General features: G+C 37.0%; 2 protein-coding genes across 5 annotated transcripts; one reads left to right on the top strand and one right to left on the bottom strand.

The window, feature by feature from the left end:
• The first annotated feature begins 656 nt into the window (after positions 1-656).
• On the top strand, positions 657-4,940 carry LOC122279375. Of its 2 annotated transcripts, XM_043090003.1 has the most exons (5): positions 659-1,248; positions 2,153-2,265; positions 2,344-2,715; positions 3,533-4,271; positions 4,536-4,768. In XM_043090003.1, the coding sequence occupies exons 1-5, from the start codon at positions 978-980 to the stop codon at positions 4,604-4,606; spliced, it is 1,566 nt and encodes a 521-aa protein (XP_042945937.1). In that variant the 5' UTR covers positions 659-977; the 3' UTR covers positions 4,607-4,768. The 2 variants fall into 2 exon arrangements, with proteins under 2 accessions (XP_042945938.1, XP_042945937.1); XM_043090004.1 differs by lacking the exon at positions 3,533-4,271 and having other exon boundaries at positions 657-1,248; positions 4,536-4,940.
• A 1,001-nt stretch (positions 4,941-5,941) lies between these two features.
• LOC122278306 (protein kinase and PP2C-like domain-containing protein) lies at positions 5,942-14,174 on the bottom strand. Of its 3 annotated transcripts, none has more exons than XM_043088493.1 (13): positions 13,856-14,174; positions 13,591-13,708; positions 13,233-13,399; positions 12,923-12,990; positions 12,584-12,807; positions 11,691-11,742; positions 10,946-11,489; positions 10,452-10,521; positions 10,141-10,360; positions 9,941-10,045; positions 8,426-8,521; positions 7,905-8,099; positions 5,942-7,673 (listed from the first exon to the last, which is right to left on the bottom strand). In XM_043088493.1, the coding sequence occupies exons 1-12, from the start codon at positions 13,968-13,970 to the stop codon at positions 7,905-7,907; spliced, it is 1,974 nt and encodes a 657-aa protein (XP_042944427.1). In that variant the 5' UTR covers positions 13,971-14,174; the 3' UTR covers positions 5,942-7,673. The 3 variants fall into 3 exon arrangements, with proteins under 3 accessions (XP_042944427.1, XP_042944426.1, XP_042944428.1); XM_043088492.1 differs by having other exon boundaries at positions 5,942-7,552; XM_043088494.1 differs by lacking the exon at positions 5,942-7,673 and having other exon boundaries at positions 7,707-8,099; positions 13,591-13,748.
• Between the last annotated feature and the right edge of the window lie 660 nt (positions 14,175-14,834).

The following is a 14,834-nucleotide window of genomic DNA, read 5'->3' as shown; positions in this document are numbered from 1 at the left end:
GGGGTAGAAAACGGTGCACAAGTATAGCGATTAGTCAATCCAACAATTTATTTTTTCGTCGGAGGTTTTATTATTCTCTAATTCTGTTTTAATAAAAGTGGGACGAGATAAAGAGAAAATAATTATGTAATTTTGAAATATAAATAACGTAACATTTTAATGATATGTGAAATTATTAAATTTAAGTCTGATTGTTATAATTTCTAATAAATTATATTTATATTTTAAAAGAACTTAATAATTACTTGAATATAAATTATGGATCCATTTAGATACAATATATAAATCTTATATATTAATATGATATAATTTAAATATTATAAATTAAAATTTACCAAATGTAGATAACGTGTTCTACTAATTAATTTAAAAATAGAATGACTTTAGGGTGGCAATGAATGGTGAGAGACTCAGAGCATCCTCATTTTCTTCGTGAACTGAATCTTAATTGAATCGAAGTCAAAGACAATTCACACTCTTTTAATTCGTTTAGCTTATAGAAATACAGTAATGCTTCCCACTTCTGTCCATTAAAGTATGTTTTTGTTTAACATTAGCTTCTACCTCACCTTGTTGTTGCTGTTGGTGGCTTCCTCTTTAAATATTAAAAAAAAAAAATGTGACAAATAAATTATAAAAAATATACAAACAGAAAGTTGAGAGAAAACAGATAAACCACCGCCATCTCTTTCAATTGCAGCACAAGTTACTGCTGTCTCTCTCTCTCTCTCTCTCGTTACTGCATCTTCAAACCCTAAATTATTATATTAAAAATTTTGGAAGGAGAGAAAAAAAAAAACGTAAACAATAAACACCAGCATCAAGCTCTGCCTCTTTGAAATTTCTGGTTCTCTCTCTGTGTCCTTCAATTTCTCACGAAAAGAATCCCGAATGGATGCATGCAAGCCTGACCCAGTTGAGAGAATCGAGCATGGAGCAAGACCCACTTGAGAGTGCTGCATTGCGGTGTGTTCACTATGGGAAAGGCCGAGGATGAACACGCGGTGCAGCCCGGATCGGGTCCTCAGTCGTCGGACCAGAATGAGCAGACCCAGTGGTGTGGCGGTGGTGGTTATGGGAACTGTGGCTTTGGGTGGTGTTTTGGTGGGGTTCGGAGGCTCATTGGGCTCCGATGCCTCTTCGTCCTGCTGTTCGCCACCGCTGCCTTCCTCTCTGCCATCTTTTGGCTGCCCCCGTTTCTTCAGTTCGCAGATCAGCGGGATCTAGATCTTGATCCAAAGTTCAAAGGTCGTGTTTCTTTTTTCATTTCCCAATTTTAATTTTTATGGGTCTTATTTTAATTTTTTTTTCTTTTGGGGTTATGGTTGGCAACATTGGCTGATCGGCATGGATCTAGATCTTTTCTGGAGTTGGGAACTATATATGTATATATTTTCATCTTTTGGGGGTTGGATGTAACTTACTGTTTGCTTGCAAAGAAAATGTAGGGGAAGGGAAGAGCTTACTATTTCTTTCTTGGTAAAGGAAAAGCTTACCATCAAGATTTATTAATGTCGGTAATAATTTAAATTTGGTTACGAATTTTGGGGTTTCTAGGATGTATTTCTGGGTGGCTGTTTTGGGTTATTGCATGCTGTTCCTGTACTGGTAGCAGAAAAACAAGTAAATGGAGTATTTTGTTTATGTTGTTTAATTTGAGAGAGCTTGAGAAATTTGACTAGGTTTAGGTCTTTGCTCTGATTGGTGTCCAAGTGATGAAAAACACTACGATTCAGTATTTGTAAATGACACTTTTCGTTCATTTTTGGGCAATAGGGTACAATCGAGTCTCACAAGCATTCCGATAGTTACATATCCAATTTGACTTATGCTAATAATAAGTGGAAAATCTATGAACCCATTGCGATGTCAAAATATGACTGCAAATATAGACACAAATTATCATGATCGGCTTGTTCATGAAAGTATTTTATCCCCGAGGCAGCATAGAGAATAAGTCTTATTCTCATTGAAGGTAGTTTATTTTATGAGTTTTCATTTTTAGCATTTGGATTTATAAGGATGTGGACCTAAATTTCAGGAATTGGCGTGACTATCTAAGGAAATGATTTATGTCTTTTTATCTTGATGGATGGTCATATTTGATATCTTGTGACTTCTTTTCTTTCTTTCTTTTTTTAAATAAGTGCAGATCATGATATAGTAGCAAGTTTTTATCTTAAGAAGCCATTTTATTTGCTCGAAGACAATATCTCACAGCTCAAGGAAGACATTTGGAATGAGATAGGCTTTCCAAACACCAAAGTATAAGCTCTCGGTTATTTTCTTTATTACATTCTTCATATTTCTATTTTTTTTTATTAATCCATTCTTTTGAACCAGATTGTTATTTTATCTCTGGAATACAAAGACGGATCAAACACAACAAAGGTTGTATTTGGGGTCGATCCTGATGCAAAATATTCTGAAATATCCCAAACTACCCAAAGTTTGATCAGGGAAAGTTTTGCTTTTCTGGTCTTACGACAATATTCTCTCCGCCTGACTACATCCCTATTTGGGGAACCATTTCTTTTTGAGGTGCTAAAATTCCCAGGAGGAATTACTATAATCCCCTATCAGAGGGCATTTCTTTTGCAGAAAGTACAAATCCTTTTCAATTTTACCTTAAACTTCTCCATCTATGAAATACAATCAAATTTTGATGAACTGAGGAGCCAGCTGAAGTCGGGATTACATCTGGCACCCTATGAGGTTGGACATTTTTTTTTATACTTCCACCATTCCTATCTTGCTTGGGACATAACTGTGATGTGATGGTTGCATATTTCAATCTATCAAATTCTACAATTTTCTTGATTTCAGTGAACAAATTGATGGCCCAACCCTGCTCATAATTTTCATATATTTTTATCCATGAATATATTTTCTTTTATTTTTTTCTGAAGCTAGTAGGTAGGGCCTTTAAGTTAGTGTAGGAAGGTGGATATATATTGTTTTAAGGTTTAAATATTATTTTAGTGCCTGAACTGTATGTATATTTGAGTTTTGTCCCTAAACTATATATTGTTTCAATTTAGTCCCCCAAGTTTCAAAATGGCTTCAGCGTTGTTATTATTTTGTCTCACTGCAATTACTTAAGGCAACAATTGCTCAGGGTGACCCCCTTCTTGTTTTTATTTGGCACATATTTCCTAGTACTAACATGCTAAACTAGACCGCACATTATCCTCATAATGTGTAGGGGAGGGCTAGCAACAATTTGTTCTATTTTTTTTTTCCAAAACTAAACTCATGCATCTCCATGTATTTTGAATTTGTAACACCCACATATTCTCTAACCTGCCGCATCAGTATTGCTCGTATAAAAAGACACTTACAATATCAGTAATTGCCATTTGCAAAGTGATGGTAAGGCAAAGAGACCCAAATGGTTAGCCTATCAAATGATTGAAGATATCGCCAATCATTTTCTTAGGAGTCTGATGATTTGTAGTCTTGCTATGCACCATACAGAAACTGATTCCCCCCCCCCCCCCCCCCCCCCCCCCGCCGTGTCATCTGTATGCAGAACTTGTATGTTAGCCTATCAAATTCAAAAGGTTCAACGGTGGCTGCTCCCACAGTTGTGCAGTCATCCGTTGTCCTGGCTGTTGGGAATACTCCTTCAACTCAAAGATTAAAGCAACTGGCTCAAACCATTACTGGGTCTCATTCAGGAAACCTTGGCCTGAATAACACTGTATTTGGTAGGGTCAAGCAAGTTCGTCTATCATCTATCTTGCAACACTCCCTCCATGGCGGCGATGGCAGTGGCACCTCACCTTCGCCTGCACCGCTGCCTCATCCCCACCACAACCACCATCACCATCATCATCACCATCACCGTGATACCCATCTGGCTCCTACAATTTCTCCTGCTCCTTCAATTGATAGGGGTGTACGTGCAACTCCAAATGGTGCACCTACACCCAGGGTTGCTTCTCCTGCCCCAAAGAGAAGTGTGCCTGCACCTGAGAAAAGTTATGGAGCAAAGCCTCCTGGTTGCCAACTTGGAAATGGAAGGAGTTCTAAAGGGTATGCCAGAAAGCACCCTCACTTAGCCCCTACTGTTGCACCATATATTTCTCATTATCCTGCAGCGTCGCCACAAGCGCAAGTAGTCTCACCAGCACCCATTTCTCATACAAGTCCTACTACTAGTCCTTTGCCAAGTGTGGTTTTTGCTCATGTTCAGCCCCCATCAAAGAGTGAATCAGATTTAGAACATTCCAACCCTATGCCACAACTTGCGCCATCGCCATCTTCATGTGAGTATATACAATGATCTTAATTTACTGCTCCAAACATAGCTGATATAATTTGCTGATCTTAATAGTTGTTTTTGCATCTTGTTTTCTGCTGGACATTTTTTTTTTTGGCGGGCTGTACAATTGGTGTTAAGAAAAATGGAGTGTGGGCATCATCGGTCTGGCGAATTAGAACCATGAGCACAATTTGAAACTTATTATTGAATATCCTATTTAAGGACTTAAATTATATACTGTCAGCAGACTAATACACTGTTTTTGCAGCTTCTGCAGGTTTTCTTCTTACTGCTCAATGGACATTTTCTCTGTTCCTGTCTCTTGTATTACATTTATAACAGAGAAGCATTCTCTATTCTAGTTAAAGTCACTTCTCTGGTCGTCTACAGACAGGATCGCATCTCTCAACTGGACAAGTTGGAGAAGTTCCGCGAGTGTAAGCTACGCAAAGGGCGTGCTTCACATCGGAGTGGGATGCATGTTGGTTTTATGCGTGTAAATATTTGATGAAAAAATCCAGTCGGTGCATGCATTTTCGGGTCAAAGTCACGGTGGTGGCAGGCCTTGATACGTGCATTGCATTACCGCTGTTTTGTGTATTCTAATCTGCAGAAATGTAAGGGGAAGATAAGAACCAACAGATGTATAACATTACCCTTTTTTCTTTTCTCATACCTTCCGTGTCAATCAAGTGTGTCCAAATTCTAGAAGTTGGAAGGGGAACGAACAAAAGAAAAAAAAAACAGTGAAATGGTGATTATCCACAAATGCGTCCTGTGAAAATAAATTATGCCACTCAAAATTGCAGGGAATTTTCTGCAATTTTGTCTCCATTTTTTTTTTATAATTTTGAGAGAAATTGATAGAACATGTTAATTCTATGATATTCAATGCTGGAATCAATGTTACTTATAAAATGCTATAAGATTCATATAGTATAGAAAGCGTCTACGCAAAATATTGTAGAAGATCGTCGCCAAAGGAAGTGCTAAGGAAGGGGGAAAAATCCTTGTTCTGCACCATTCCGCACGAAGCGGCGCCCAAGGCTCGATACAAAGACTTTGATGACTTTTAACAATAGAGGGGCATTCCATAGTTCTTCCATGGCTGCTCGGCAGACTCAGGTGCATTGTATTTTTTTTTTTGTGAAATAATATCTTTATTTTTTGTATCTCGGACTCCATAGATGTGTTGTATTTTAAGCTTTTAAGCTTTTTAATTTTTTATTTAACACTCTTAACTAATTAATATATGATCGAGATGATAAAATAGCTCGATGCCTCAGTTTTAGATGACGGGCCTTGGTCAAGAGAACTTAGAAAGGACTCATCACATGCCCATTGGACCAGGGAATCCATCTACCTCACCTTCTTCTTTCTATTATTTTACGATATGTATTACAGGAAATTTTAAAAAAATAAATATATAAATTGGCATTAAAAATAATTATATTTTATTAGACAACAACCTTTAACAACCACGCCGTGACTTCTTATTCTCAGTTAGCAAAATGAAGATGCACGTGCATGGGACTGACTCAGTCTCAGACTTCAGTGCCGACGCACACGTGCTTTAAGTTAATTAAACATTACTCGGAAACGACAGCCCAACAACATCAGCAAAGCAAGTTGAAGACAGAAGAAACTATGAAAAGAAAAGAAAATAATTAAAGATAAAAAGAAAAAAAACAGATTCCATTAATTATTGAGCCTTTTGGTTTGATTCCCAAAACGTCAACCACCATGGCATTCATTCAGAGCCATTGGAGCCAATCATACAGAGAAAACCATATGGTAGATCAGCTTAACTAGGAACTAATTAATTAATCTACACCCAAAAGTCGTTTGTTCACTTCCATCAACCCACAACTTCGGACCCTTCAAGGACCTCAGCTTCTGCTGCTTCTTTCTGTTCTTGCTGCTCCTTTCCTTCAGTAAGAAAAAGCAAATTGAAGGACCCAAATTTAGGAGTGAACTGAGGAGGAAAACCGTTGACGAATTTGGTGTCGAAAGTGAAGTTGAAGTTTGAGGATTCGTGGATGCTGTCAAGAGATCTGGGACAGTTCTTGCGCCTTTTGGGTTCTCGGAGAGTATCTGGGCGATCCTCCTTCTTAGGGTCTTGGCAGTTGGAGGAGATCTGTGCGTCGTTTCCAGATTCTGGGGTTTCGGAAAATTCTGTGCTTGAGGGTGTTTTCTGGTCTGTGTTTCTGTTCTTTGCCATTTGGTAAGAGAGTTCAATGCACCAGAGAAAATACACTTCTTTAGGGGGCGAGCATTTAACGTGGGCGGTTACGAAAAACTCGCCACGTGCACAATGTTTTTTGTTTCTTTGGTTAGGACATGCTGCTACGACTCCCGACTATTTCTTAAGTTTTTATTTTGTATTTTTTTTAAGTATCATTTTAAATATTAAAAAAATTTCACAAATTTAGTTAAAAATATTTTTTCAATTATTAAATAAAGAAAAAAAAAAAGAATCGATAGCGGATGAAATAAAGAAAATATTTCAGGCCTGTTCAAGAACAAAATCTTAGATATTTTAAAATTATTTTACTATTATTTATTATTATTTAAAAACTATTTGATTGATATATTCTTATTCTTCCACCTGGACTTTTATTTATTTATTTATTTGTCAATTTTCAACGTAAATTTGTTTCACTAGGAGAGGAATGTGAGCACTACTGGGACAAACGCACCTCGCCTTTATACATAGAACTATTGCTAAGGGCACGTTTGGATAGGAAAAAGGGGATCATTGTTGCAACGTTGCTAACTTGTCTGTACAAAACTTCTTTTAACAACTCAAAAAATAGGTCATACGTTCTTTTAATAAAAGAGTTTAATTTCTTGGTAATTGGTATTCTAGAAATTAAATGGCAACCTAAACGAAAATGCTAAGAAATTACTTTCTGATTTAAGGCTTCATATATAGCTTGAGAGAAGTCAATTAGCACCTGATCTGGGAATTTCGCACTGCTGATTTTGTGAAGAGCTGCTGAATTGGAGGTAATTGCTATTGATATTCCTATTAGAACGTGGTGCCAACTGCCATCATTTACTATTATTGTTTGTGGCAGCCCATGTTTTTGCATGGAAGTTTTGGTGGCCACCCACGGCTTGCTAATTGGAAAACATTTTGCTGCAAAACTTGCAAGAGAAAGTTCATGATATCCAACTCAACAATATTAGAAAGTTTCGGACAAGATCTCGGCTCAGTGTTGGGAGTTTCTTGTAGAAATCCTTGCATCTCTGGGGTTCCCAGCGTGGCCTGAGATCGACCTCCTGAAAAAGGTTTTTGGGCTATTTAAATTACATTAGGATGCAGAGTGCTTCTTGATAATCTTGATTTGTGTAATTTGGTCCTCTTAATGACACCATACCATGTCATTCGGGACTCCCCCACCTTATATATAACACCATCTAAGAAACATCAGAGTAGACACAAACAAGACCAATGCTCAATGCTAATTCATACATAAGAATTTTATAATCCTCAGCGATGCCCAATTGAATAATAAAAACAATGATTGGTATTTTACAATTACCAGTGAAGTTCATGGGTGAACTTAATTTGTCACCCTTGTTGATTTGCAACTCAAATAATGGTAGTAGGAAAAAATAAATAAAAATATACCTAGTAGATCCTCTCTGCAGTAGACACAGGACGCAGGAAGACGACAATTACAGTGATGTTGTCTTTGCTGCCTCGCTCTGCAGCCTCTGTTGCCAATCTCTTGGCGCACATTCCAGGCTCTTTGACTGTGTCTCTAATTATGTTTATAACATCTGAGTTGCTCACAACATCCCAGAGTCCATCGCTAGCCATTACCTGGTAAGCAATCACACATTTCTTTAATTTTCAAGGGAACTTAATCGTATACTTTAACAACCATCTCTATTATACAAAGTATACAGTGTGGTTCCCATTGCCCAACTATGCCATGAGGTGTTGAATACAAAAGTTATTTGATGATTTAGCCTTTCTGCGTTTTCATTCACTGACATCTTTTCTTAAAAACAAAATATGAAATTTCAACATGAAAACCTTATGCCACTTTTCAGTTTTAAATAAGGATCTGAGTTTTTACATTTCAATAATAATAAAAAAAGCAATGGGCCTTATCGATGTGAAACTACAAGTATAAGGGCCTTTACCAAGAATTCATCCTCTCCAGACAGATCTGTTTCAGTTATCTCAGGTTCTGCAGTTACAGCAGGCTTCAGATCATCATCTCCGATGGAGCGAGTGACCTATTAGAGGGAAAGAATTAGTGCTCCAACCACTGGGCCAGTGACAAAAGAAGTTATAATACAAGAATGGAAAACGGAGTTTATTAATTGGACGTGTTCTAGTGCAGTACTAGATTCTTCAATATAATTATTAATGACAAATATTCTAGCCACAAAATGATTATACAAAATAATCCCACAGACTGATGTGGTTTGTCAGATTGTAAAGTTACTTTTATTGTAAAATAGATATGACAGATCACATGAAGTCACATTAGTTGTAGGATTACTTTTGTGTAATCCCTTTGTGGCTGTAGCACCACTCCTCTTTGCAGGGTTTTTGGTTTGAGAGATTTGAACAATAACGCCACAGGGAGGACTTCATATGAGAACTTGATACACCATGTTAGGATCACTAAATATAAAAGCTTAAACCAGTAAGTTTAGGCTCAATAAGTAAGTTTAGGCTCAATAAGGCAATTTTAACAGCTCACTCTTGTTATTACTACTTAATAGGCTAACATGAGAATTGAGTTTTCCAACAAATCTTCTTCATTTGTGGGTCTTCTACTAAAGCACATCAAGCATTCCAGCTTCACTCTTCCTTGAAAAAAAAACTTCAGGCGATATAAGCACCATACGTTATCGTCAAATCCAATACTCACCACCAGAGCACCTTTACTCGACCATGGGAAGAGCTAAAATAATAGTCACATGGGACTGCTATAATTCAAGCATGATCACCCTGCTAACTACATCAACCATGTGCATTTATTCCAACAGCTTTGGGCGTCTCCTCCCTTATCTCCAAATGAAAAAATGAATCATAACTAATACTGTAAATTAGTCGTTGGAATCTCTCTTTAGGGGAAACCAAAGGTCTGTTCTCCATTCAAGGGAAACTTCTTCATTTTGGCTTTCCCAGCAATATTCAGTTCCATTATACAACCAAAGGTAAATATAGTATTCTTCTGAAGAGAAATAACATAGGATGAGAAATAACATAGCAATTGAGTACCAGTTTGCAGAGAATTATAGGTTCGGGTTTGCTTTTGAATAATCTTTCTACTTATAATACTGATTTAGGGTTTGTGTTATGAAGAAATAAGAAAAGGAAATGGAGAAAAAGTGAGGTGATAGAAAGGAAGGAGGCAGTATTTTCTTTCAGCCATCTAACTGTGTTCTTATTGTTGTTTAGATGAAAACCAAAAAGTAAAGGAACAAAATAACTTGCACAATTATATGTATTACTTCCGCTCTTATGAACTTTCCCCAAATCAAATGACCAGTACTGAGCTTAAAGCAGAGAGGTAGTACACTGAAAAGCATAAGATGGAAATTGTCCCACAATCATGGAAGTAAAACAATCTAGATCTAAAACATGTATAGAAGAATATGAACAAACTCTACCCTACAATCTTAAAGGTCAAAGTGACAAACCTGGAGAGCAGCAGGACCAACCCTCCATGTATCAACTTGCCATTTGACTTGTCCTCCTGCATTAACAACACGCTCTCTCTCCTCAAAGCAGCTAGCAACATGATCCTAATATATCAAAGTTGATGTCTTTGAGAACAATAACACCTAATGGTGAGCCATAAAAGACAAACAATAATGCAGTGAACATAGTCCTAGCTCACCTTGGTTAGAACAATGGGGTGACCAGCCCGACATAATACTGTCCGGCAATCACCAGCATTAGCAACAAAAAGCTTGCTTCTAACTATAAGAGCAGCAACTGCAGTGCAACCAGGATGCCAGTCTTTCTGAGTACCTCTCTTGGATTTACGATAAGAATCTAGCTCATCTCTAAATGCAACATCTGTCTTAACGAATGCTTCCAATAATGCTTTTGAAGGACTACATTCATACATAAAAGTAATTTTAAAAAAAATGAAGAATATTAATACAAGAGATAGAAGATGGATTTAAAATCTAGAGCAGAAGAAACCTGCTCGTGGAACCAAAACTTTGCAAGAATCCTGGCAAAGCTCGAGCAGAAAACTCAGCAGCTGCTGCACCTGCATATGTTACAGCCACAACCCCAGGTCATGTCCTAACTTTTGTTTTTTCATCGGTAATCAAGTTATTTTAGTCATAAGAGTAGGCAAAGCCCAAGTACACAGCGAGTATCCATGAGAAAAGGTCAAATCCTAACTAAAGCATTAACATCAAGGCTTACTAAGAAACACCATAACCAAATCATTAAAATCTGATGTCTTGGTTTCTAGGTACATGAAGCCATAGCTCCTTTAATGATTCCACCAATTCGCTGGTATGCTTTTGATGACGAAAAGAAGACACATATCAACAAATTAAGTGAAAAGACTCATGATCACCAAACTTAATGCCGTACTGATCTCTACTGGTCATTATAATCCTCTCTTCCTGGAATTAGGATCTAAATTCAACATTAAGTAGTGGTAGTAAATCATCATTAAGCACCTCTATGGCCATCAAAGATGCCAAAAACATGGATATCCTTTTCGTTGCACATATGGGGCATAAGAAAATGTGTATCCTCCATGGTTTCTCTTCGGCCACATGAAGCAAAGGACCCCCAAGAAAGTACAGGATAGTATGCCAGAGGATCATTTGAATTATCAAGCCAGACTCTCAAACCAGATTCAGTGTCACAAGAAGCTATCCGGGAGAAATGTTCTCCCTGTGTGGACCAGTTGATACTCTCTTGATAAGTTCGGAGGCTGTTGATGTTGTCCATTAGGTGATCATCATGAGAACCAGCAGCTTCACCCAGTGTCATATCCTTTGCTGTCTTTCTGTGTTCTAAAATCAACTCAAGTTCAACAACTACGTCATTGAAAGAAGGTCTACTCTGAGGATTTGCATCCCAGCACCTCTGTATCAGTGAGAGGAGACTTGATGGAGCACCCAACTCTGGACCAGCAAGTACTGGTCTCAATCCACCAGAAACCACAGCTGCTGTAAGTTGCTGCTCAGTATAGTTCATCTCCAGCACTGTGTGGGCCTGCCAACAGTATATACATGCCATGCATCAGTTAGTATCCTGTAACTCTCCAACATCTATCATTCATATCAATCCATGTCTTCCATTAAAATGAAACTCTGTTTTCCCCATCCATTCAACATCAAAGAACACTACTTGTAAGGCTAAGCCCCCTTCCCCCAAGACAAGAAAATAGAAAACACAATTAAGAAAGCTGCTGACCTGTGCCTCTGCACGAAGATCAGTATATGGGACAATGCCAGTAATAAGCTCACTGCAATATGGCAGAATGGATGAATTAAAAATTTCATACACATGCAGACTATAATAATTCAAATGATTCAAATTTATAAGAAAGCTTATCAAATTGAAACCAATAATATGATAATATGAAAGTATCTTGCATGCCATAATGCCTGGAATTTATAAGCTCGGCTTCCTAATTTGACATCTTCCGTTCTATACATTCAAGATATGCAATGCAAATTGCCTGCTGTCCTATGAACAGAAAGACAATGATGATAACCAATCAACTGATAACTAGGAGATGACAATACAGAGACACATGATAAACATGGAACCAAACTAAACTTGAGCATATTAGATATGATCATGCCTCCTTTTGGGAAATATGCAGCAGTGTATTTTCAATCAAACTAAGTTCAATGCCATAAATATATGAAAATTAGTACGGACTTCTTGTGACTGAAAAAGGTAATGAGGGAAAAAAGAAAAAAAGAAAAGAAAGAACAGATGAGACCGATTTCTCAAAATGCCCTAGTTTCTAATTTGAATGGAGAGAGAGAGAGAGAGAGAGAGCTTATAGATTTCCACCCATGGTTATGACTTCTTATATAGATGAACTGCTTAACATAATTTTTGTCATAAGCCTCTTTTTTTATTATTCTTTTTTGACAAGTCTGTCACATACCTCTTTAAGCCTACAAAAAGTGTCAATTGCACTCGTGATTTAAAGTATAGAAGAGAGATTTTCCTATATTGAGTATTAGATATTAAATTAACACTCAAATACCCCTAAAAATGGTAATTTCAACGAATGTAAGAAACAATGCAACTTAAAAGGGGTTATTTAACAAGTGGTATCAGATTCTTACTTGATTGATATGCCAAAACTGTAGACATCTGATTTTTCTGTATGGATCTTCTTCGTTAAGATTTCAGGTGCCATATATATGAGCGTCCCAACCATATTTTTTTTGTGAAAACCACCAGTTGGCTTGCCAGTTGATCTCCAGTTCTCAACAGAAACGCCTTTCAAATCTTTTTGGTATTCTGCCAAACCAAAATCTGCTAGGTGCGGAAACAGGTTTTTGTCAAGCTGCATTGCAAAAGCGTACACATTAGTGTTCTAACTACAAGTCAAAATCAAGATTAGAATAATAAGTTACGAAATAAAATACCAACTGAAAAGAAGAACTTAAGAAGATATTTACAAGAATATTTGCTGGTTTCACATCCCTATGTACGATCCCGAGGTTATGCAGATATTGCAAAGCCTTTGCTGGAGAAAAGGTAGTAATGGAAAGGAAAAGCAAGGAAAAGTTATCCCAATGAAACTTCTAAAAGCCAGTGAATTACATCTGAATCTTTTGATACAAGTTAAACAATATACCCAAGTGAAAGATTATCAAACCAACACGGCAATGCTTCGTATGTTGACACATGTATTACATAAACAAATAACATGGCAAAAGTAGTGAAAAACTGAATTTAAGAAGAAGCCGAGGTAACGACATTTTATACCTAAACGGACAGTGATCGTGAGCACTTGATCGATACCAGGACTCCATTCTTCTGCATGTACTTTCTCTGCGAGATTCAGATGTTCATAGAATTCGAAGAAGAACATGTAGTTGGGTGGCTTGGCATGCGCTGCAACCAGTGTTGCTAATCCCGGATGATCTAGCATACTTGATTTGGACAGATTTTAGAAAGAAAGGAAAAAACTGAGAAAAAAAGTGCACAGTTTTCTCACCAAAACTTATCACATCAAACTCAACACATTACGTGTTTAAATACACATGAACATAGAGAGAGAGAGAGAGAGAGAGAGAGAGAGAGAGAGAGAGAGAGAGAGAGAGAGAGAGAGAGAGAGAGAGACCATAACAACTGGAGCTCTTTATGGAACTTGTCAATGTCTTCAGAAGTAGACAAGATGGGTTTCTTCACAGCAACCTTTCTACCATACAAAGTTGCTGCATACACAACACTCTCCGCCCCTACGATCAGCATTTATTTCCATTAGGAGTACTCAAATTGCTAGATTCAAAGAAAGAAAAGGTTAAATGAGCCTAACTCCATTAGAAATTATAACCGAGCAGAGCCTCAAACCAAAGTGCGAATTGCAGAGAAAAATAGTTTCTTACCGCGGGCAATTGGGGATAGGAGAGCATACGAGGAAGGTGGGAGATGCAGAGGGATCGATTTGCTTGTACAGCAACCTCTGATGCACGTGTTTGGCTCCGCAATCTCCAGCCCCATCTCTCTCTCTCTCTCTCACAGTCTCTCCCTCTCTCTCTCTCTCTGGTTATGAAGAATGTGAAAGGAAAAGAGGAAAGAGATAATTTAGAGAGGGAATTCTGTGGAGATGGGAAAGACAGAGGGACAGAGAGGGAATAGGAAGCAGCAGGGGCGGCTTCCTCCGGTGTCTGAAGTTTCGTTTGACTGTTTAATTGTGAATCTCTGTCTTACAACATGGAACACTACAAATATCACGTGCTTTGCCACTTTGGCAATTTTTTTTATACTGGAAATATATATATATTTATATACTTGTCTTGCGAAATTATTACAGTCTGAAACTATAAATGACTTGAAACTTTTAATTTATTATAATATAACTGTAATAATACTCATCATTTTAATTTATTATTTATCTTTATATTATTTTTTTAAAATTTAAAATATAAATAGATTATTTTAATAATTTTGTGAAGGAAATTGAGAAAGATGTGACACTTTTGGACTGCAAGATGTATTTTTTTTGCATTGATTAAACTACTATTTATTTTGAAATAATTGCAATGTACACCATAGCATTCAATGTGCATATTCCCTAAGATGCCAAAACAAAAAATAGACCATGTGGTGTTATTAATTTATTATAAGTTTTCTCCATTTTTATTATAAGATGTGTGATAGTTTAAGATATTGAATAGAATTTCACCTAATTTTTTATGTTACACATGTGGCTGTCTGGTCTTCTTCCCTGACATACCACTTCCTAACAGCCATTCGTTAAAAAAATAAAAAATAAAAATAAAAAAAACCTTCACCATTTTATCTCCTACTCCATACTTAGCATAATCACTATCCTAAGTTAAATATATATCTTATTATTTTATA

This window comes from Carya illinoinensis, chromosome 10, assembly GCF_018687715.1.
Source record: "Carya illinoinensis cultivar Pawnee chromosome 10, C.illinoinensisPawnee_v1, whole genome shotgun sequence".
In the NCBI taxonomy this organism is placed as follows: Eukaryota; Viridiplantae; Streptophyta; class Magnoliopsida; order Fagales; family Juglandaceae; genus Carya; species Carya illinoinensis.
The sequence above is the reverse complement of the archived record's forward strand: the minus strand, read 5'-3'. Positions and strand labels throughout refer to the sequence as shown.

Coding starts and splice junctions, on each gene's coding strand:
- LOC122279375 (XM_043090003.1), top strand. CDS start 978: ATGGGAAAGGCCGAGGATGAACACGCGGTGCAGCCCGGATCGGGTCCT. Junction 1,249..2,152: donor TCTTGATCCAAAGTTCAAAG/GTCGTGTTTCTT, acceptor AAATAAGTGCAG/ATCATGATATAGTAGCAAGT. Junction 2,716..3,532: donor TACATCTGGCACCCTATGAG/GTTGGACATTTT, acceptor ATCTGTATGCAG/AACTTGTATGTTAGCCTATC.
- LOC122278306 (XM_043088493.1), bottom strand. CDS start 13,970: ATGGGGCTGGAGATTGCGGAGCCAAACACGTGCATCAGAGGTTGCTGT. Junction 13,400..13,590: donor AAAGAGCTCCAGTTGTTATG/GTCTCTCTCTCT, acceptor GTCCAAATCAAG/TATGCTAGATCATCCGGGAT. Junction 10,522..10,945: donor CATCTTTGATGGCCATAGAG/GTGCTTAATGAT, acceptor TAACATATGCAG/GTGCAGCAGCTGCTGAGTTT.